General features: G+C 39.2%; 1 protein-coding gene across 1 annotated transcript; it reads left to right on the forward strand.

Annotated features, from left to right (window-relative positions):
- Positions 1 to 86: 86 nt before the first annotated feature.
- Positions 87 to 23,833, forward strand: CCDC47 (coiled-coil domain containing 47). Its single transcript, XM_047707786.1, has 13 exons — positions 87 to 301; positions 6,573 to 6,841; positions 7,282 to 7,389; positions 7,868 to 8,042; positions 14,859 to 14,980; positions 15,211 to 15,276; positions 17,572 to 17,673; positions 18,087 to 18,197; positions 18,940 to 19,025; positions 20,359 to 20,417; positions 20,767 to 20,876; positions 21,088 to 21,255; positions 22,130 to 23,833. Exons 2-13 carry the CDS (start codon positions 6,578 to 6,580, stop codon positions 22,208 to 22,210), a joined length of 1,452 nt encoding a protein of 483 aa, XP_047563742.1. The 5' UTR covers positions 87 to 301; positions 6,573 to 6,577; the 3' UTR covers positions 22,211 to 23,833.
- Positions 23,834 to 24,289: the final 456 nt, after the last annotated feature.

Below are 24,289 nucleotides of genomic sequence, written 5' to 3' on the forward strand. Positions count from 1 at the left end.
TTCCCAGCAGCCCCACCTTGCCTCCGCTGGGCGAGGGAGGAGGAGGTCTCGCGCGGTTCCCGAGGCCGCGGCCCGCCACCCCGCCCACCTCCGCCGCGCGCAAGCGCGGACAGTCCTCACGCATTCTACGTAACGGATGGCGGAGACTACGTGAAGAGTGGCTCAGCGTGACTGAGCTACCTGGTCTGGCTGCGTCCTAGAGAGATCGGGGGCAGTAAAATCGCGGTGACCGCTTAGGTGGCAGCCGGTCCTAGAAGCGGCGGCTGCAGGAGCGCTGGGCCGGGTTCTAGCCGCAGTTCAGGTACGAAACGGGCCATGACGCGTTAGTCGGTGGGGCCCAGCCAGGCCGAGCAGCGACTTTTAAGTTGCGTGGCCTAGCCAGGTCCCGTTTCCCACCCAGCCCCACTAAGTCAGGCCCGGGGTGACATGGATCCCGTCTTCTCACCTCTCCTGGCCTTCTTAAAAACAGGAAACAAACTTCGTCCACCCCAAGGCCCATTTTCTCTTGGTCTTCGGGGTTGGGGTGATTTTGACGTTTTTGAGAACTTGCCTGCAGAGCTACGGGCAAATGCCAGCTAGAAGGGCAAAGTTACAGGAAGCTACAGGGTGCAACAGGAAGAATGGAGTATAGCCGTTAGGATGAATTGATTCTCCATGGTGGGAAAGACTAGAGCCCAGTGGCTTAACAGAAACAACAACCTCTGGCTGGTTTTCTCTGAAGGTTTCTGACATAAGCCCGTTTGTATCCGAGGAGTGTAAGGAGACAGGGAAATGTCTACATGTTTTCCAAAAGTCTGGTAGTCTGGTAGTTGTCAGAAAGGCCTAATCTAAAATGACAAAGGGGACGCCTGGGTGGCTCAGTGTGTTAAGCGGCTGCCTTCGGCTCAGGTCAGGATCCCGGCATCCTGGGATCAAGTCCCACATTGGGCTCCTTGCTCAGCAGGGAGCCTGCTTATCCCTCTGCCTGCCTGTGCGCTCGCTCTCTCTCTGACAAATAAATCTTTAAAAAAAATAATAATAAAATGACAACAAGGAATGATTTCCCCCACTTATTCCTCTTCAGATTTTTAAGTACAGACCCAGTTATCCAGAGACCACCCAGTGAGCTAGGGAGATAACTAAACCAGACCTGTTAGTGCTTGTGTTCCAGTGCCCCAGGACTCTCAGGACTGGGAGGCCTGGCAGGAAGTTGTGGCTTTGAAAAATGAGATGACAGGTGCAGCAGAGACACTTCTCAGAAGGAAGGCCAAGATATAAGTGGCTTGGATAACTTTAACCCAAATAACCTTGAAGAAGCCGTGTTACAGTGCTGTGTTATCTTAGAAATGTTTCTACGATGTGAACATTCTAACTGGAAGTTATGATTTGATATGATGACTTTTTGGCAGTTATTCAAGTTGTCTGTGCCAATGTTAATCTTTATTTACTTCTATTTGAAAAAGTATAAGATTGAGATCTGGACAGGGAAGCACTAAGAGTTAAGTTTTTTAAATCTTAAAGGGTGTTCATAGGCACAGGGCTTGAAGGAAGTAAGGAGAAATAATATTTATTGAATGCCTTCTATATGCCGGGCACATATCTCCTGTCATACCAGCCACAGCCTTATGAGGCAAATAGTGAATAGGTATGTGGGGAACAGGGAATTGTAAGTAATTAGTACAAGATCATATGGCTCGTAAATGGTACCGCTGATGTTTTAAACCAAATGTAAACTCGACCAAAGTATGTGCTCTTTTTCACATTTCTTCCACTTTTGACTATAATAAAAGATTATTAAAGGAACTAGAGATATTTGGAGACATATCACAAACCTCTTTAAGGTTACTGTTAACCTGGTGCTAACCTCCAAGACCAGATATTGGAAAGGATATGCCATTGGCCTGTCCTTTATGGCATTTCTCACATTATTTGTGCCTTTCAAATTTTATTAATTTCGTTCAATTTTAAGCATCTTTCTTTCATTTTTAGATTTATTTACTTATTTGAGAGAGAGAGCGAGAGCATGAGCACGGGGCGGGGCAGGGGGAGAAGCTGACTCCCCATTGAGCAGGGAGCCCAGTCCCTGGGACCATGACCTGAGCAGAAGGCAGACACTCAACCAACTGAGCCACCCAGGTGCCCCTAATTTTAAGTATATTTCTTGATCATCCATGGATTACAAGGTATTGGGCAATAGCCTTTGATAGTGAACTGATTCCTTTAAGAGTCTACAGTGTTGTAAATATGAGATACAGAATATTCACTATCCCAGAGCACCTTGAAAGAGTAGTGCTCACTCCCTTTACCACCCGCTCACCTCACTCAACTCCCTGCATTCTGGCTTCCATCTTGACCACTTCCTTGCAGTTGCCAATAATGATTTTGTTACAAGTATTTGGAAATTTCTGGTCCATATTTTGCTTGAACTTTCTGTAGCAATTGAAACTGAGTTCTTTTCCTTCTTAGAAATATGCTTCTCCTTTGACTTCTATAATACCACTTTGACGAGAGTCCCTTCTTTTTTTTTCTCTTTTTTTTTTTTTTGTGATGAGAACTTTTTAACATCTACTCTTTTTTAAAATTTTTTAAAAAATATTTTATTTATTTGACAGAGAGAGAGAGAGTACAAGCATACAGAGCAGCAGGCAGCGGGAGAGGGATAAGCATGCTCCCCACCAAGCAGAAACCCTGACACGGGACTCCATCCCAGGACCCTGGGCTCATGACCTGAGCCAAAGGCAGACCCTTAACTGACTGAGCCACCCAGGTGCCCCTCTTTTTTTTTTTTTTTTTCTAACCATTCCTTCTTAGTTTCCCATTCCAGTTCTTCCCATTATGCCCAACTCTTAGCTGTTATGATTTGTTTCACGAGTTTTGGTGTTTGTTTTTTAACCTAATTCTTAATACTCTCTGGGGATCTCATCTATTCTGGCATCATCTCTGTTTCCATCTTAGTTAGGCTTCTGTCCTGAACTCCAGACTTCTGTTTCAAACTGCTTCCTTTTCTCCCTCTGTAAATAGGTAATACTTCCTTTTTATAGGGAGTTTGTGAAAATCAAGAGGTAAATGTTAATCATCGTAACATACTACCTGAAAACACTCCAAACTTTTCAACAGGTACTAAATTTAATTTATCCCCCCCCCCACAATTTTCCTCCTTTGTTCTTTATCTCAAAGATGACTTTGTTTAGTTATGAATCAAGCCAAAATTTAGAATCACCCAGATCTTCCTTTTCCACATTACTATATCCAGTCACTTTATGCTGACCAGTATAATTCTTAGTATCTGTCAAGTTGTTTTCCTGTTCATCCCCAATAACATTGCCAGTTCAGTCTTGTTTTATCTCTTATCTAACTATCTCAGCCACTTTTATTTTTCCTACCTCAGGTACATTCCACCTGAAGCCCAGTTCACCTTACATATGAGCTACCAGGGTTAATTTGCAAATCTGAAAGTGCCATTCTCCTACCTAAACTCTTAGTTGATTCTAAGCACCCAAACTTCTTCGTGTGGTATTTAAGTAAGGATCGCATGATCTGGCTCTTGCTTGCCTTCCTAGCCTAATTTCCCTGATTTGGGTCTATAAACCCAATGCTCCATTTTACCAGACTTCTAAGATACCAGGGCTCTGTGCTATAGAGCTATATAGCTAGCTATCCCATAGGCTGTAGCACCTCTTCTTGAGCACAGAAACCATGCTTTTTATTTTTAAAGATTTCATTTGGGGCGCCTGGGTGGCTCAGTGGGTTAAGCCTCTGCCTTCGGCTCAGGTCATGATATCAGTGTCCTGGATCTAGCCGCACATTGGGCTCTCTGCTCAGTGGGGAGCCTGTTTCCCCTCTCTCTCTGCCTCCCTCTCTGCCTACTTGTGATCTTTTTATCTGTCAAATAAATAAAAATCTTAAAAAAAAAAAAGATTTTATTTATGTGTGAGAGAGAGAGCGAGAGAGTGTGCACGTGCTCATAAGCAGGGGGAGTGCCAGGCAGAGGGGGAGGCAAGCTCCCCGCTGAGCAAGGAGCCAGATGTGGTACTCAATCCGAGGACTCTGGGATTATGACCTGAGCCAAAGGCAGATGCTTAACCAACTGAGTCACCCAGGTGTCCCTTATTTTTTTAAAGAACTTTTTACAAAAGCACATCATAGAAAAATTAAAAAGTAAAGGCAAAATGCCCATTATCTTACCATACAAAATAACTACTTATATATAGATACACATCCTTCTAAACCTTTTCGTTTTTGTGTGTTTGCTTCTAAAACAAGAGGGGTTCTTAATCCATTTGTAACAATTTTTAATGGACAAAAAATAAATTTGTTTTTTGTATGTACCCACAGTTTAACCCCACAGTTTCAAATTTTTTACTATCACAAGCAATACTTTCAGTAACACATCTTGAAGCTAAAGTATCATGCAAATTTATGATATTTTCCTTCTCTTGGCATAGTATTTGATGTGATGATGTGTTCAGTGAGGGTACATTTGATTAGATATAGTAGGATCATCTTATGGAAAGCAGCGAGAGCCAGAAGAGTTTATAATACTCTGTAGGAACTGGTTAGCCTTTCATGGTTATTGAGTTCTTATATAACAAAAGTTGTGTTTTAGAAAGGCAGTGTGTTTTTTTGGGAAGAGAAGTAGGGAATAGGGAGAGAATTGAGATGGGGAGACCATTGAGGATAACACTGATTCTTCAGCAGGTGTTGATAACTTGGATTGTCATGGTGGCTCTGGGAACCAAACAAGGAAACACAAGGATTTTATGTCTGATTAGATATGAAGGAGAAAAGGAAATGAGAAAGTAGATACCTTGCTCTTTTCCACAAGTAAGACTGGAAAAATGGGATTGATGTTAACGTAGAGAGAGAGAAATTTAGGTATCTGTTAATTTTGAGATGTTTGTAGGGTAGTGGTTAGCAGACTGTAGCCTGAAAGACAGACTGTCTTTGCATAGCATATGAACTAAGAATCATTTTTCCATTTTTAAAGAGTTGTTTTAAAAAAGAATGTATAATGGAGAACAGTATGTTGTACACAAAGCCTAAAATATTTATTATTTGACCCTATTCAGAAAAGTGTGTAGAGCACAGAAATGGACATGTCTGTTACACAATTGGTGCTATAAGGCTGGTGTTCAGATGAGAGGGGAGGATTAGAAATACAGCCTAAATAGATTTGATGGTTTAACTCTAAGTACTCTTCAAACTCTAGATCACATGTACTCCCTTTTTTTTTTTTTTTTAAAGATTTTATTTATTTATCTGACAGAGAGAGATCACAAGCAGGCAGAGAGGCAGGCAGAGAGAGAGGAAGCAGGCTCCCTGCCGAGCAGAGAGCCCGATTCGGGGCTCGATCCCAGGATCCTGAGATCATGACCTGAGCCAAAGGCAGTGGCTTAACCCACTGAGCCACCCAGGCGCCCCTGTACTCCCTTTTTTTTTGTAAAGTCTTAACCTGTTTGGTATGATGATTTCATTGTCATCTATGTTTTCATATCATTTGGCACATTTTTGTCACAGATCTGATTTCATTGTATTTGTTGGTTCGGAAACTTGTTTAGATCGTGGAATACCTAGTGTTCTTTTCAGAAAGCTGTGAAATGCTGATGTATTTAATTCCATCATGTACACTAGGAACAATTTTGTTAGAAAAAAATTACTACTTTAAGTGATGTGAAATCACAGCACTGGCCTACCCTTGAGAAGCAAGTTGAGAAGTGGTTCACAGTAGGGATTCTGGGAGAATAACTGGGATCAAATCATAGCTCTGTGCCACTTGGTATCTGTATTACTTAGCATCTCTGTGCTTCATTTTACTTATCGGTGAAATGGAGATGTTAATGCTACTTTTCTCGGAGGGTTGTTATGAAGATTAAGTTAGTGGATTCTATAAAGCCTTTAGGACAGGGCCTAGAACTTTTGTATCTTAAATGTTTGCTTTGATGATGATGATGTTCATATATCCCACACAAAGTTGACGTAAGGATGAAAGGATTTTTCTATTCACGAATGATTGCTAATAGATAAATAGTTGCATTTTGTTCTTATTTCATTATACTACTTCCCGCTTTCTAAATGTTTAGGATTAATACATAGTGTTAATGGAAATCAACCTAAAGGAATATGTGGGTGGCTCAGTCGGTTAAGCATCTGCCTTCGGCTCCAGTCATGATCCCAGGATCCTGGGATCAAGTCCCACATCGGGCCCCTTGCTCCATGGGGAGCCTGCTTTTCTCTCTGCCTGTTTCTCTCCCTGCTTGTGCTCATGCTCACTCTCTCTCTCTGACAAGTAAATAAAATCTTTAAAAAAATCCACAAAAAATAACAACAATAATTAAAAAAAGAAACCAAAGAAATTAAATGACTTGTCCAAGATTTCACAGATAACTGGTGACAGAGTCCAGACTAGAACCCAGTCCTCTTGCCCCTCACCTCATTGCTCTTTATATAATGCTATCTGAAATGAATTTTATTAAATTTTTAAAAGCAGAAGGGTCACAGATTTATTTCTTAACTATTTACAAAATTTGATTGGTATGTATAGAAGAATGGCTGTCCGTTTAGGGTTTTGGTTTATTTTTTAAACTCATTTTTAGGTGCAATGAAAGCCTTCCTTGCTTTCTGTGTTGTCCTTTTGGTGTTCGGGAGTGTCTCTGAAGCCAAGTTTGATGATTTTGAGGATGAAGAAGACATAGTAGAATATGATGATAATGACTTTGCTGAATTCGAGGATGTCACAGAAGATTCTGTTACTGAAAATCCTCAGCGGGTGATAACAACGGAAGATGATGAAGACGAGACCACTGTGGAGTTAGAAGGGCAGGATGAAAACCAAGAAGGAGATTTTGAAGATACAGATACCCAGGTGAGGTTCTTTTTCTTGATTTTGGGAAAGTGGAAGGATGGGAAGATTTGTAACTGGCACTTTCTCCAGACATTAAAAGTAACACCCAGATCTAAGGAGATTTTTACTGTCTGCTATCTTCACTTTTGTTCAGGAGGTGGAGTTCTTCTAGATGTTTTGTGGTATGTTCCATCTTTTACATTGATAGAAGAATGAATTGTATTTTTCTTCTCTATGGAGACCCTGGTTGGAAGGGGTGGAGAATAGATCCTTTGTGTGGGTGGGAACTGTGTCAGTTCAAATACATGGAGAGTTACCATTTGTTACAAACATGGGATATTTCTGTGTTCTGTGCTGCTACTTACATGTTCTGTTTTCCTCTACAAATGTTGCCTACAAAAATGAGATGCAATTGCTGGGCACATTTGTAGGGGAAAACAGATTGTTCCTCCTTTTTGTAGGAGGGAGATACAGAGAGTGAGCCATATGATGATGAAGAATTCGAAGGTTATGAAGACAAACCAGATACTTCTTCTAGCAAAAATAAAGACCCAATAACAATTGTTGATGTAGGTATACTGGATTCTGAATTCCAGACTAACCAACAAAATATCTGGCTGTTATTAATCCCAGAAATATAATTAGTGACATGTAGCTGGTGTTGATGTAATAGTGAGAATTTGACATCAATTCTAATGATAAAACTCCACACCTAAAGAAGCAGCCCCTATGTTTTTTTTCTAGTCTTCTAGTTGTATTTATCAAGGAATGATGAAGAGACTAGAAACTGGGTTTATTTGGTTGGTAGGACTCAGAATCAAGTTAATAGAAAGGGCTTTCCAGCTTTTCATTCCATTTGATTGTCCTAACAGTTCCTTAAAGAATCTTTCCAAAAGCTGACCAAAATGGGCATATTTTTCAATGTATAACCATATTCAGTGACAGTTACCTAAATTATCCACTTCCCTTATTCCCCTTTATCCCATGAGTTAGACTCCATCCTTCAACCTTACCCAACATTAAGTGGAATGATTTGTTCATCTTTAGGTGCCTGCACACCTCCAGAACAGTTGGGAGAGTTATTATCTAGAAATTTTGATGGTGACTGGTCTGCTCGCCTATATCATGAATTATATCATTGGGAAGAATAAAAACAGCCGTCTTGCTCAAGCCTGGTTTAATACTCATAGAGAGCTTTTGGAGAGCAACTTTACCTTAGTAGGTAAGTTAGGCTAATATAAGTCCAGCTGCATGCCTGATCACTACCTGGTAGGAACCGTTTATTCTCCTCAGTATAAGCATCTAACTGCTTTCATGCACTGCTGAAGAGGATGCTTTTTTTTCCTCTCAGGAAGGATTCCGTTTTTATTAGGTCTCATGTACTGAATTAATTGCATCTATGAAGTAATCTTCTAATTTTTCATTAATCAGTAATTGCCAGTTACAGTTATTGATTAACCTCTTCTGATTGGAATGAGATAATCAGTGCTATTAAAACAAGTTGATAGAAGTCTGCCTGGAAAAAAGGAATTTTGACATTTCAGGTAGCTTGATAAATGCTTTCATTTCATCATTTAGAAATTAGAAATCCTTGGGGCGCCTGGGTGGCTCAGTGGGTTAAGCGTCTGCCTTCGGCTCAGGTCATGATCTCAAGGTCCTGGGATCAAGCCCCGCATCGGGCTCTCTGCTCACCGGGGAGCCTGCTTCCCCCCTCTCTCTGCCTACTTGTGATCTCTCTCTCTCTCTCTCTGTCAAATAAATAAATAAAATCTTAAAAAAAAAAAAAAAGAAATTAGAAATCCTTTAGAATTTCCTCACATTCTGGGAACTTTAGTTTTGGATCCACTGAAAAGGTATATACTGAAGGACCTTAGAGGAAGCCCTGTACTTGTGTAGTGTAGGGAGTAAGTGCCTCAGTTTGGCCTTTCACACTTTGTTTACTTTTAGTAAGCAAGTATTCATCTCAGCTCTTCAGCCAACTGTTTATGTGTTATGCTAGGTACTTTGCATACATTTTTTCTTATCTTTTTAAATTTATTTTAATAAACATATGTATTTTTATCCCCAGAGGTACAGGTCTGTGAATCGCCAGGTCTGCACATTTCACAGCACTCATCATAGCAAATACCCTCCCCAGTGTCCATATCCCCACCACCCTCTCCCATCCCCCCTCCCCCAGCAACCCTCAGTCTGTTTTTTGAGATTGAGTCTTTCGATCCCATCTTCTTTCATTTTTTCTTTTCCTACCCCCAAACCCCCCACATTGCATCTCCACTTCCTCATATCAGGGAGATCATATGATAGTTGTCCTTCTCTGATTGACTTATTTCGCTAAGCATAATACCCTCTAGTTCCATCCACGTTGTCACAAATGGCAAGATTTCATTTCTTTTGATGGCTTCATAGTATTCCATTGTATATATATACCACGTCTTCTTTATCCATCTATCTGTTGATGGACATCTGGTTCTTTCCATAGTTTGGCTATTGTTGGACATTGCTACTATAGACATTCAGGTGCACGTGACCCTTCAGAGCACCACGTTTGTATCTTTAGGATATATACCCAGTAGTGCAATTGCTGGGTCATAGGGTAGCTCTATTTTCAGGTTTTTGGGGAACCTCCACACTGTTTTCCAGAGTGATTGCACCAGCTTGCATTCCCACCAACAGTGTAGGAGGGTTCCCCTCTCTCCACATCCTCGCCAGCATCTGTCATTTCTTGACTTGTTAATTTTAGCCATTCTGACTGGTGTGAGGTGGTATCTCATTGTGGTTTTGATTTGTATTTCCCTGATGCCGAGTGATGTGGAGCATTTTTTCATGTGTCTGTTGGCCATCTGGATGTCTTCTTTGTAGAAATGTCTGTTCATGTCCTCTGCCCATTTCTTTTTTTTTTTTCTTTCAAAGATTTTATTTATTTGAGAGACAGAGATCACAAGTGGACAGAGAGCCAGGCAGAGAGGGAGAGAGGAGGAAACAGACTCCCTGCGGAGCAGAGAGCCCGATGTGGGACTCGATCCCAGGACCCTGAGATCATGACCTGAGCTGAAAGCAGAGGCTTAACCCACTGAGCCACCCAGGTGCCCCCTCTGCTCACTTCTTGATTGGATTATTTGTTCTTTGGGTGTTGAGTTTGCTAAGCTCTTTATAGATTTTGGATACTAGCCCTTTATCTGATATGTCATTTGCAAATATCTTCTCCCATTCTGTCAGTTGTCTTTTGGTTTTGTTAACGGTTTCCTTTGCTGTGCAAAAGCTTTTGATCTTGATGAAATCCCAATAGTTCATTTTTGCCCTTGCTTCTGTTGCCTTTGGCGATGTTCCTAGGAAGAAGTTGCTGCGGTTGAGGTCAAAGAGGTTGCTGCCTGTGTTCTCCTCAAGGATTTTGATGGATTCCTTTCTCACATTGAGGCCCTTCATCCATTTTGAGTCTGTTTTCGTGTGTGGTGTAAGGAAATAGTCCAATTTCATTCTTCTGCATGTGGCTGTCCAATTTTCCCAGCACCATTTGTTGAAGAGGCTGTCTTTTTTCCATTGGACATTCTTTCCTGCTTTCTCAAAGATTAGTTGACCATAGAGTTGAGGGTCTATTTCTGGGCTCTCTCTTCTGTTCCATTGATCTATGTGTCTGTTTTTGTGCCAGTACCATACTGTCTTGAAGATGACAGCTTTGTAATAGAGTTTCAAGTCTGGAATTGCGATGCCACCAACTTTGACTTTCTTTTTCAATATTCCTTTAGCTATTCGAGGTCTTTTCTGGTTCCATATAAATTTTAGGATTATTTCTTCCATTTCTTGGAAAAAAATGGGGGGGGTTTGATAGGGATTGCATTAAATGTGTAGATTGCTTTAAGTAGCATAGACATTTTCACAATATTTGTTCTTCCAATCCAAGAGCATGGAACATTTTTCCATTTCTTTGTGTCTTCCTCAATTTCTTCCATGAGTACTTTATAGTTTTCTGAGTATAGATTCTTTGCCTCTTTGGTTAGGTTTATTCCTAGGTATCTTATGGTTTTGGGTGCAATTGTAAATGGGACTGACTCCTTAATTTCTCTTTCTTCTGTCTTATTGTTAGTGTAAAGAAATGCAACTGATTTCTGTGCATTGACTTTATATCCTGACAGTTTACTGAGTTCCTGTACAAGTTCTAGCAGTTTTGGAGTGGAGCCTTTTGGGTTTTCCACATATAGTATCATATCATCTGCAAAGAGTGATAGTTTGACTTCTTCTTTGCCGATTTGGATGCCTTTAATTTCCTTTTGTTGTCTGATTGCTGAGGCTAGGACTTCTAGTACTATGTTGAATAGCAGTGGTGATAACGGACATCCCTGCCGTGTTCCTGACCTTAGTGGAAAAGCTTTCAGTTTTTCTCCATTGAGAATGATATTTGCAGTGGGTTTTTCATAGATGGCTTTAATAATATTGAGATATGTGCCCTCTGTCCCTACACTTTGACAAGTTTTAATCAGGAAGAGATGCTGCACTTTGTCAAATGCTTTTTCAGCATCTATGGAGAGTATCATATGGTTCTTGTTCTTTCTTTTATTAATGTGTTGTATCACATTGATTGATTTGCGGATGTTGAACCAACCTTGCAGCCCTGGAATAAATTCCACTTGGTCGTGGTGAATAATCCTTTTGATGTACTGTTGGATCCTATTGGCCAGTATTTTGGTGAGAATTTTCGCATCTGTGTTAATCAAGGATATTGGTCTGTAATTCTCTTTTTTGATGGGATCCTTGTCTGGTTTTGGGATCAAGGTGATGCTGGTCTCATAAAATGAGTTTGGAAGTTTTCCTTCCATTTCTATTTTTTGGAACAGTTTCAGGAGAATAGGAATTAATTCTTCTTTAAATGTTTGGTAGAATTCTCCTGGGAAGCCGTCTGGCCCTGGACTTTTGTTTGTTTGGAGATTTTTGATGACTGTTTCAATCTCCTTACCGGTTATGGGTCTGTTCAGGTTTTCTATTTCTTCCTGGTTCAGTTGTGGTAGTTTATATGTCTCTAGAAATGTATCCATTTCTTCCAGATTGTCGAATTTGTTGGTGTAGAGTTACTCATAGTATGTTTTTATAATTGTTTGTATTTCTTTGGTGTTGGTTGTGATCTCTCCTCTTTCATTCATGATTTTATTTGGGTCCTTTCTCTTTTCTTTTTGATAAGTCTGGCCAGGGGTTTGTCAGTCTTATTAATTCTTTCAAAGAACCAGCTCCTAGTTTCGTTGATTTGTTCTATTGTTTTTTTGGTTTCTATTTCATTGATTTCTGCTCTGATCTTTATGATTTCTCTTCTCCTGCTGGGTTTAGGCTTTCTTTGTTGTTCTTTCTCCAGCTCCTTTAGGTGTAGGGTTAGGTTGTGTATTTGAGACCTTTCTTGTTGTTTCTTGAGAAAGGCTTGTAGCACTGTATATTTTCCTCTCAGGACTGCCTTTGTTGTGTCCCACAGATTTTGAACTCTTGTGTTTTCATTATCATTTGTTTCCATGAATTTTTTCAATTCTTTAATTTCCTGGTTGATCTATTCATTTTTTAGAAGGATGCTGTTTAGTCTCCCATGTATTTGGGTTCTTTCCAAATTTCCTCTTGTGATTAAGTTCTAGCTTCAGAGCATTGTGGTCTGAAAATATGCAGGGAATGATCCCAGTCTTTTGATACCGGTTGAGACCTGATTTATGACCCAGGATGTGGTCTATTCTGGAGAATGTTCCATGTGCACTAGAGAAGAATGTGTATTCTGTTATTTTGGGATGAAATGTTCTGAATATATCTGTGATGTCCATTGGTCCAGTGTGTCATTTAAGGCCTTTATTTCCTTGTTGATCTTTTGCTTAGATGATCTGTCCATTTCAGTGAGGGGAGTGTTAAAGTCCCCTACTATTGTATTGTTGTCGATGTATTTCTTTGATTTTGTTATTGATTGGTTTATATAGTTGGCTGCTCCCATGTTAGGGGCATAGATATTTAAAATTATTAGGTCTTCTTGTTGGACAGACCCTTTGAGTATGATATAGTGTCCTTTCTCATCTCTTATAGTCTTTGGCTTAAAATCTAATTAATCTGATATAAGGATTGCCACCCCAGCTTTCTTCTGATGTCCATTAGCATGGTACATTGTTTTCCACCCCCTCACTTTAAACCTGGAGGTGTCTTCGGGTCTAAAATGAGTTTCTTGTAGGCAGCATATTGATGGGTTTGTTTTTTTATCCATTCTGAAACCCTGTGTTTTTTGATTGGGGCATTTAGCCCATTAACATTCAGGGTAACTATTGAGAGATACGAATTTAGTGCCATTGTATTGCCTGTAAGGTGACTGTTACTGTATATTGTCTCTGTTTCTTTCTGATCTTCTACTTTTAGGTTCTCTCTTTGTTTAGAGGACCCGTTTCAATATTTCCTGTAGAGCTGGTTTGGTGTTTGCAAAGTCTTTCAGTTTTTGTTTGTCCTGGAACCTTTTTATCTCTCCTTCTATTTTCAATGATAGCCTAGCTGGATATAGTATTCTTGGCTGCATGTTTTTCTCGTTTAGTGCTCTGAATATATCATGCCAGCTTCTTCTGGCCTGCCAGGTCTCTGTGGATAAGTCCACTGCCAATCTAATGTTTTTACCCTTGTATTTTACAGACTTTTTTCCCCACGGGCTGCTTTCAGGATTTTCTCTTTGTCGCTAAGACTTGTAAATTTTACTATCAGGTGACAGGGTGTGGACCTATTTTTATTGATTTTGAGGGGCGTTCTTTGCACCTTCTACCTGATGTCGTCTCAGCCTGCTACTTCTCTGCCATCTTGACTCCTCCCCCATTGTTTCTTATTTAATCTTTGCAACAGTACTCTCAGTTGGATATGTTTCTATTTTCTTAAGGAGGTACGAAAGTCCAGAAGTATTAAAATTTGTCTAAGCTATTAAATTGCAACCATAATATTAGAACCTAGTCTGCCTGCTTTTAGTGTCCATGCTTGCTCTCTCCACTGTACCAGAGTATTTCAGGGTCCTTTTTGACTTGGAAATTAGGGCAAAAAATGAACAGCCTTTAATGCCTTCTACTACCCCTTATGTTTTCATTTGGTGTATTGGTCTGCTTTACCTTGTGTCATTGAACAATTTCTTTTATACACTTAATGAATTAAATGAAGGAAGAAATGATTGGTTCTCGATCTAAAATACAACTTTTTTTAAAAATTTATTTATTTATTTGACAGACAGAGATCACAGGTAGGCAGAGAGGCAGGCAGAGAGAGAGGAGGAAGCAGGCTCCCCGCCGAGCAGAGAGAGCCCGATGCAGGGCTCGATCCCAGGACCCACTGAGCCACCCAGGTGCCCCTAAAATACAACTCTTAATAGCACTATTACCATGTTGCTGTTGGGAAACTAAACTTGGTTAAAGTTAATCCATAGGAGACACAGGAGGGAGCGTTGAATAGTTCTTATTAATGGTATTTTTTTATTCACTGCATAGGAGTTTTGTTTTGTCTAATGTTTGATAGAGACATTTAAACTGACTTTGCTCCATTTTGTATCTACTTTTGAGAAATTTATATTCCAAACTAATCATCATTAACAAGTTATACTAGTAGAGTCCGTGATTATTTTTTCTAAGATTACATTTTTCAGTAATCTCTACACCCAATGTGGGGCTTGAACACACAATCTGGAGTTCAAGAGTCCCATGCTCTATTAACTCAACTAGCCAGGCACCCCTAGAGTCCATAGTTTTTTGATGGAGACAAAGAGTATTAAAAGGAATGATGACCGGGGCACCTGGGTGGCTCAGTGGTTAAAGCCTCTGCCTTCAGCTCAGGTCATGATCTCAGGGTCCTAGGATTGAGTCCTGCATCGGGCTCTCTGCTCAGCAGGGAGCCTGCCTCCTCCTCCTCTCTCTCTCTGCCTGCCCCTCTGCCTACTCATGATCTGTCTGTCAGATAAAAAAAAAAAAAAAGGAATGATGACCATCTATTATATGTCCAAAGGAGAGTTCTGTAAGATAGTAAAGCCCGCACATTTTCAGCAGATCACATTAAGTGGTTTTACCCCCAGGGGATGATGGAACTAACAAAGAAGCCACAAGCACGGGAAAGCTGAACCAGGAGAATGAGCATATCTATAACCTGTGGTGTTCTGGTCGAGTGTGCTGTGAAGGGATGCTTATCCAGCTGAGAGTAAGTATGGAATTTCTGGTACAATGTGTATCTTCCTTAATTGTTTTCCAGTGTGATTCCAAATCCAAATTCACTGTCTCATCCTTTCTTTTTTAGCTAAAAATAAAATATAAAAATCATCTTTCTACTAATTGGCAAATGTAGATTATATTTCTTAAAATATTCGATTCTCCCTTCATGGTCTTTTCTTTATAGTAAAAAAAGTTGCAACTATTCTTTTGTTTTTTCAGTTCCTCAAGAGACAAGACTTACTGAATGTCCTGGCCCGGATGATGAGACCAGTGAGTGATCAAGTGGTATGTATTCTACCTGCTGGTTTTCTCTGTGCAGATTAAATTCTTAACTTCTCAGAGCTTATTCCATTCCTGGATGGATTCCGTTTGAATTTGAAGCAACTTGGGTCCCTTGTCGAAAATGGACCCTTTTCTGTTTAGATGGCTTATCTTCTACTTAGTGTACCAACCATGGAGAGTAGGGAACGTGTGTTTTTTTTTGTAGGGAAGGAGATAATACTTATCACTAGGTTAATTCGCTGAATCAGTCTGGATGATGGAGGGGAAAATAGTTGTCACAGTTTGCTCTCACATCTTACTCTGTGCCTCGTGAATGCTTTTATCTTTGACAATAAGGTGGGTTTCTTAAATATTTTTTGCCTCAAATAATACATCTTGGGCTTGAATGAGTTCAAATCATGATCTGGGGACCTTATTGTTTTGTATATCTTCTTCCCTTTATTTAAATCAACATGTTAATCTGCAAATTGTATCCTTTGCCAGAAATGCCAAATCCCCCCCCCTTCAGTCATTCAACAAATAATTGTGCTGGCTCCCACTGCTATGAGAAACCAAAATAAGGGTCCCCGGTAGCTCGCCGTGATCGTATAGTGGTTAGTACTCTGCGTTGTGGCCGCAGCAACCTCGGTTCGAGAAACCAAAATATACTGAAAAATACAGTTTCTTTTATATAAACTAGAAGAAAAGAGATGTCTGCATATATGTCAAAATACAAAGTAGTATTTGGTTAACAAATACTATATTAGTAATATAATTAGATACTTAGAAATGTCATTAGATCAAAACTCATGTTATTATTTTAAAGGTCTCATTTTTAGTTGCAAATCTATATCTTTTACTTAATTTTTCTAATATGGCCACTGATGGTTGGTTTAATCCACTAATTTTTAAAGCCTCATCAGTTAAGAGTCCTGTCATTCTTTCTCCTACTAGATACAGTCTTATTAGGTAGGAAACAAGGAGATTTTGATGCCTCTTCAGCTATCCTTTTGTGGAAATTACTCTTTAGAGTGTTGTTTTAATCATGTTCAGTTCTTTCTTGAAGTAGATTTAGTATCTTTTCTTGAGTCAGCCATTGTTTTATCTCTTTTTTTTCCTGCAAAGATAAACAGCCTCAACAGACACGATTCTCTGTATTTTTCGTCCTTTTTCTGGGTTTTGTTTAGGTGTTTTGTGTAATTTCTGTTCAGTGATGAAAGAGCAGAAAACCTTTCCTTTTAGAGTTGCCATCTTTCCAGGTCTTTGTTATATTTCCCTACTTTAACACTTCCCTCTATATACTGATCATTTTTGACCCAGACATTTTAAGATATAGTTAGGATGACAAATAGTGCTATGTTTTATCATACCAAGACTCTTGAGGTTTGTAATTTTATCTCCCTGGTCCAGTGCGGTATATTAAAAACTGTTTATCTGTGGTGTTTTCCAACATGAAGAGCCAGTTCTCTGGTTGTCCAGATACTAGCTGTGTGTCCAACAATTCAGTTCAATTCACATCTGACTTGGAGTTAGGGCCAGACTGCACAGGTTAAAGTCTCAGTTCCATAAGACTGCTCACACTTCAGATGCCACCTGCAGGTCCCAGGCAAGTCTTATACTTCTGAGATTACTTGGCTGTAAATCAAGAGTTCCCATGGCCCTTCTTTGGGGTCCAGTAGTTTGTTAGAATGGCTCCTAGAACTCAGGAAAACATTTTTATTGACAGGGTACAATTCCGGAATAGCCAAATGGAAGAGAGGCAAGTTATGGGACTGGGGGTGGTATACAGAGGGCTTCCAGGCCCTCTCTGGATACACTGCCCTCCCAGCAAGTCCAAATGTTCAGCAACTTGAATTTTGAGAGCTTGGGGTCCTCTTTTTAAGGTCATTCAGGTTGTTGACATAAGTCAGCTCCCCATGATTTTAAGTCCCCATTTTCTTACTGTTGCCAACTGGAAACTATTCAGCTCCTAGAGACCATTCTGAAGTCTTTGCCACATGGTCTCCATCCCCCACCCACCCCCATAAGCCCATTCCGAGTTCAACTCTTTTCTTCAACTAGGGCGCAGACCCTTTTGAGGGCTCATTTGATTAGGTCATTCCTAGATAAAGTCCCTTTTGACTAACTCAGTGTCATCTGCTCAGCAGCCTTCTGCCACATGACACAACATAATCACAGGAGTGATAGCCACCATACTCACAGGTTCCTCTCACATTCAAGGGGAGGATGTAGACACCAGGGGGTGGGACTCTCGGGGGTCATCATAGGACTCTGCCTATCACAGAACCTAACAGGTGAGTTTTGTTGTTGTTTTTAAAGCAAATAAAAGTAACCATGAATGATGAAGACATGGATACCTATGTATTTGCTGTTGGCACTCGGAAAGCCTTGGTGCGACTACAGAAAGAGATGCAGGATCTGGTATGTCTCATTGTTTCAACTCAAATACCTGTAGAACTGTTCCTCCTTATTACATAGGCATTCAGATCTAAAGCATAGGGTAATTAATTATATCATTTGACTTGTTAAGCACCACTTTGAAATAGGTCAGCACATATTATCTTGAAGAAGAAAGAGTTTGTGCATAATAAAATGTCATGTCTGGGGCGCCTGGGTGGCTCAGTGGGTTAAGCCACTGCCTTCGGCTCAGGTCATGATCCCAGGTCCTGGGTTCAAGCCCCACATCGGGCTTTCGGCTCAGTAGGGAGCCTGCTTCCTCCTCTCTCTCTGCCTGCCTCTCTGCCTACTTGTGATTTCTCTCTGTCAAAATAAATAAATAAAATCTTTAAAAAAAAAAAATATCATGTCTTACCTTCAATTACTTCTTCCTCTAGAGTGAGTTTTGTAGTGACAAACCTAAGTCTGGAGCAAAGTATGGACTGCCAGATTCCTTGGCCATCCTGTCAGAGATGGGAGAAGTCACAGAGGGAATGATGGATACAAAGGTAAATGCAATAGAAGACCTACATTGGCAGACCATAGCAATTACAGGCGCTCCCCCAAAAGTCACACTGCACGGTGTTCTTCATTTTATGACATTGCTCCATTCCTTTCCCACACAAACATTAAAATACCTTCTTTAAGCAATAGATTAACTTGTCAAAAGAGACAGTTTGATTAGTCAAGTACTTCTCTCTGAATCAAGAGCAATTTATTCCTAAGATTGCTAATGGCTTTCAAGTTTTTCTAAAAGGACTACAGCATTGATCCTTATCACTATGTCATTTAGTCCATTTTTTCCTAGCTTCAATTAGTGTAGAAGAGGAGAAATGTATAGAGAACCATTTTTTTCTGTTGGTTATAGAATGGTAACAGCCAGCATATCTTAGCATCACAAAAGTACAGAGTAGCTCAAAGACAGTTCTAATGTAAGTTCAAGGTGATGTGTTTATGAAGAGTCCCTTGAAATTATTTTAGGTTTTATCTTCATGCATTCATTCTTGTTTAGAACATTATCTTGAGATATAATTTCAGCTGCTCAATAAGAAGAAATTTGATCATTGGTGTGACTAAAGGTGCTAGTTCCATCATAGAGAGATCCCTTATCTCATTTAAATTTCATTTTTTAAAAGCTTTAACCTTATGCTGTTGTGAAAAATCAAGGAGGATTAAGGAATGAATATCATTATGAAAAAAGGGAAATGCATCAAACCCTACTTTAAAAAAATTTTTTTTTCTTTATTTCAGATGGTTCACTTTCTTACACACTATGCTGACAAGATTGAATCCGTTCATTTTTCAGACCAGTTCTCTGGTCCAAAAATTATGCAAGAGTACGTATGAGATAAAAAATATTGAAATTCACTGTCCCCGCTAGCTTTCTGTGTTGAAACACCTGTAAGGTGCTTCTGCAATTTTTCTTACCAAATGAGTGAGGGAAGTTGATGACAGGCTTTCTAAGCTTTCCTTCGCTTTGACTGCATGTGTCATGAAGGTAACTGAAAACTTACGGGGGACAAAGAGATAAGCCCCCCAGTTTGCAGTGTGTCGCCACATGGATGCACCAGCCACTCAGTGAGATAGATGAGACTCTTACAGGTTGGCAGATACTAAAGAAAATGCAATTGCTAATCTCTTTGTCCTTTGTAGTCAAAGTTTTTTTTTTCCCCTTTTTTAATTTATGATACAAATCTGTGATTTTGCTTTATGTTTGACTGCAGATCTCTGAATTTTATTTCATGGCCTTTTTGGCTTCCTTCTTTGAATGGTTGGGGGATTATATTCTTTTCTAGTATATTATCAGATGCTCTCAATGTGCAGAGTTTCTGGCTTTGGAGTAATATTATTTGAGTATTCATATTCAGAGCTTAAATTTGTTGCTTGAAATCACATCCTATCTCAGGAGCGCGTACTTATTTAAGTTTATCCTTGGTGTAGAATTGGTTCTGACCTAAATTTTCGGTTAAGGGTCTCTCTCACATAATCTGTGGAGTTAAATACAGTTAAAAGCCAATCTGGATTTTAGTTGTATGTCAAAATTATTCAGGACCTTATTCCTGTGAATAGTGTTGCATCTTCCTTGCTTAATAACAATACTGCGGGCAAAGTATCATATCGTGACACATTCATGAAGCTTTTAATGTGTGAGGGGAGGAGGGAGGGGCTGAAAGTTAAAGATTACAAAGGAATCCTTGGTGAGTCAGAACTAAATTATATATGCTATAGTAGATCATTTCTAAATTTATTCTGAGCCTGACTCAAAAATAAAGATGCTTCATTATAGGGAGATAGAGTAGGAGTTGGAAATAAAATATAAAAATCCTTCAAAATAAACAAAAATATTTTTAAAAATACAGTCATCATACTTAAATAGAGGCTCATTCTGGCTCCCCAGGTGAGAGGAATATATCCTGCCTGGAGAACAGCACTGGAGGTGTTCAGATATAGGATAAAGATCACTTGGGAATGCATCCATCAGATAAGACAAGTGGACCAGGGACCTGTAAAGCTCCTTCAGGCTCTGAGATTATATGTAACTGGGGATGCCAAGCCAAATACTGTGCTGATTATCTGCAGGAATCTGTTCATCTAAATGAATTGGGTGATAGACGTGAATGGGAAGTATCTCTCTTACGTTCTTTCTAAATAGCCTTTCTTTTATGACAGGGAAGGTCAGCCTTTAAAGCTACCTGACACTAAGAGGACACTATTGTTTACATTTAATGGTAAGTGTTCTGTAGTCTTGCCTGAGTTCTTCATTTTCTGTGAGAGGATCTTAAGGAGAATATTGTTCCTTTATGACGCCATAAAAAGCTACATTAAAACCCACCCCATGCCTGCCAGCTTATTGGTTTTGGGGGTTCTTCAATAAGAGATCCTTCTATTTATTTTAATTTCTATTTTCTGCTGCTTTTTAGCTGCCTAAGACACTTGGAGAAAGGAGTCTATTAATACCCAAAAAAGGAGTGTGGGGGGGAATTAGTTAATTAATTAATTAATTTTAAAAAAGAGTTGGGTGACCCAGAAGGATTAATGCTGCCATTAACTCAATAGGAAAATGGCTTTGTTTTCCAGTGCCTGGCTCAGGTAACACTTACCCAAAGGATATGGAGGCTTTGCTACCCTTGATGAACATGGTGATTTATTCTATTGATAAAGCCAAAAAGTTCCGACTCAACAGAGAAGTAAGACCCACAGCCTGTATTTAAGTTGGCACCTTTTATTGTTGTTTTCCCACTGGGGAAGTCAGAGAGCAATGATTTCAGCGATTTTATGTTTGCTAGTTGACCTCAAAGTGCTAAATGGGAATAGTTTTATAAAAGAATACTAAATGGGACTTGATTCTGTTTGATTGAAATGGATTTCTTACAAATCGTCTTGTGTCTTGGGGAAAAGGGCAAACAGAAAGCAGATAAAAACCGAGCTCGAGTAGAAGAAAACTTCTTGAAGCTGACACATGTGCAGAGACAGGAAGCTGCGCAGTCTCGGCGCGAGGAGAAGAAAAGAGCAGAGAAGGAGCGAATCATGAATGAGGAGGATCCTGAGAAACAGCGCAGGCTGGAGGTAAGACCGACATTTCTTACCCTGCTTAATGGTAAAACTAGGGTTTAGAAGGGCGCCTTCTAATTACGGTAACATAATTACTTCTAATTATGCATCATTGACTGTAAAGGTAATTCTGTGTAGGAATGTACACAGGCTTAAAAGTTTAGCATTTTCTCTGCACTTGGGGCATTATTACTTAGTTGATAGCACTATTAAGAATAATAAATAATCCGTCTTCCTCAAACCAGGTTAGATGGAGTCTGTGATCCTGGAGAATGATATAAATTATCCTTTCCCCAGCACAATCCCATTTTGAAAGTTCCACTCTCATCTTTCAAGGCAAACACTTAACTGAAAGAAATTAGGAATTTCGATAGAAACCAGCACATGTGCCCTGTGGTCCAATGCATCTTGTTTTATAAAATGTTTAGTTTGATTATAGAATTAGAGAATCCTAATATTTTTTGTTTATATTTATGCCCTGAAGTATTGTGCTCAGGTTTAATGTCTACACTTATAAGAACAGATGCACCATTAATAGCCTAAACAAACAAAATCTTAAGCTTTTCTGAACTGAAGTACACATCCTTGGCAGATACATGTAAATGTTATGACGAAAGTTGGGTTAGTGTTTCCTGGGTATAGGAAAAATCAGAATAACAAAATTGCTTAAATGTAGTGTTTAGTTTCTTTCTAATTTGAGGTTTTAGTTACCGTTACTTCACTTTAAGCTAATTTTCATTAACCAGCATAGATATTAGCAGTTTTTATAACTGTCTTTTGGAAAGTTATAGAGTATAGACTAGGTTTTTGAATAATATAGGCAGTGTTCTAGTTTTGTTTTTTTCTATGTGTGCTTAGAGCTTAGTTTGGATTCCCTTTCTTTCTCTAGGAAGCTGCCTTGAGACGTGAGCAAAAGAAATTAGAGAAGAAGCAAATGAAAATGAAACAAATCAAAGTGAAAGCCATGTAGAATCATCATAGAGACCAGAGTCCTGATGCTACCTGTAAGCTCTGAATTCATGGGAAACATAAAAAATACCAGTCCATTTCTCATCTTAAAGGCCAAACACTCCCAAGTGACTAAGAAATCCTTATTTCATCACCTGTTCTGGTTTTGGTTCAGAGTTTTACAGAGGTTATAGATGCAATGGAAGGACTCTGTTTCAGTAATTTTCTTCCAGATAACCAAATTATTTTGATTACTTTATAAAAGGAATGATATATGAATCTGTGTGGTTTTAAAATACTTTTAAAATTATAACATGAATCATCAGTGCTTTTAGTGCTTTGATGTTTGAAGAAATATCATGAAATTTATAGATACATAATTAGATTGTTGCTCTTTGTTTAAACTGGGTAGTTGCAAGGCTGTAAAGACTGACTCTAAACCAAGATTCCACAAATAACTATTGGAATTGCACAATACACATTGCTTGGTGTTTTCTTCTGTGTGTACATTAACCTTGTAAAACAGTAAAATTTAGAACACTATATGTGGTATTAAAATTTCAGGGACTCAAAACATAATGTAGTTCAGTGTATGTTTTGTAGGTGGGAGGTGCTGATGACAGTGTTAATAGGGTTTAGGATATTTACACGTACATGGAAAATTCTAAGGATAGGTAGTACAGGAGCACAGTTTTTTCCTGAGCTGATACCATGAGCTAATGACAACGTGAATGCTGTATTTAAGTGGTTGTTTGTTTTCCTTGAGTAACAAATGCATGAAAAATTAACTGCTTCACCTAGATCAGATCAGTGGTCTGTGTGAAGTTACACATGTTGTTGCAAACTATTGGATGTGTTCATAGAGAAGCTCTGTTCTCTGTGTTATGGCCGTGTCCCTTTGCTTTTCCTTCTGCTTTTATTTCTTCCACAGTTGAGGCTAGGTATAGTGTTTCAAAGAAATAGCCATGAATCTGCATAAATACACTTTTAAAAATGAGCTTTCCTAAACTATTGAGAGTTCTCTCTGCCTCTTGAGGAAGGAACTCTTGGGGGAGAGACCCATCTATCTGCACGAGCATTTAGCTTGTTCAGATCTCTGCATTTTATAAATGCTTCCTACTTAAGAAAGCATTTTTTAAGTCACTGCTTCTGCCAGGTAATTTTTGCTGGGGATGGGAAAAGGTTGGGTTTTTTGGTGGGAGAGGGGTGGGTGGATATTTTTTTGTTGATGCTTTATGTGCAGGTGTGTTCTGAGGCAATAACAAGTCGCTGTGAAAGCAGCATGTGCTGCTGCCTTTGTAACTGCATGGAAACTTTTCACAAGGATTTTTCTCTAAGTTAATGCAGAATTGTGTAAACTGGGAGTTGCAAATGTAATATTTTTTTTAACAGTTCATGAAATTAAGTTATTAAAATAACAAAATAACATAAGATTTAATTACTTTAATGCTATATAATTCTAGAATTAGCCTTGTTTTACGAAGTTTAAAATACATTTTAGAAATCAAAGTTGATATGCTTAGCTATCTTTTGATTATTAAAAGCTTTCTTAAAGTCCCACACATTTGGACCATGGCAGCTAATTTTGTAATTTAAGCATTCATATGAACTACCTATGGACATATATTAAACTAATTGACAAAAATCTCAGAGTGCCGCCTTTACTTTTCTGGGGTTGCCCTTCAAGAGTAAAAGCCCAAAGGAACATTCTTTCTGTTCAAAAGAAGTCAGCGCTGAAATGCTTTTCCTTCAAAGGAGTTGACCTTGATAGTAATCCTTTAATTTGCTACCAGTTATTTTTAGAATGTTTTGTATTTTTAGAGGTTTATATATTATTAATGGGCTCCTCCCCAAAGTCTGCCTCCTTAGTTAAGACACCATTATCTCTCCCGTGAATGAGAGGAGAATATTGTTGACTGTCACACATTGGAAAACCACACCAAGCCCTCCTTTTCTGCATTGCATGGGCCCTTAGTAAGGACAAAACAGGCACTGGACTGGAAGATAAAGACCTGGCTGTACTGCCAGCAAAGTCAATACTAAGCCCTTGACTTTGGGCAAGTCACTAAACTCTTTGACTCTCTGTTCTGTTCTTCCTACA

The sequence above is a fragment of the Lutra lutra genome, chromosome 16 (genome assembly GCF_902655055.1).
Source record: "Lutra lutra chromosome 16, mLutLut1.2, whole genome shotgun sequence".
Classification (NCBI taxonomy): Eukaryota; Metazoa; Chordata; class Mammalia; order Carnivora; family Mustelidae; genus Lutra; species Lutra lutra.

Excerpts from the sequence above, each read along its gene's own strand:
- CCDC47 (XM_047707786.1), top strand. The coding sequence starts at position 6,578 with ATGAAAGCCTTCCTTGCTTTCTGTGTTGTCCTTTTGGTGTTCGGGAGT. Across the intron at positions 7,390-7,867 it reads ACCCAATAACAATTGTTGAT|GTGCCTGCACACCTCCAGAA; the intron begins GTAGGTATACTG and ends GTTCATCTTTAG. Across the intron at positions 15,277-17,571 it reads GACCAGTGAGTGATCAAGTG|CAAATAAAAGTAACCATGAA; the intron begins GTATGTATTCTA and ends TTGTTTTTAAAG.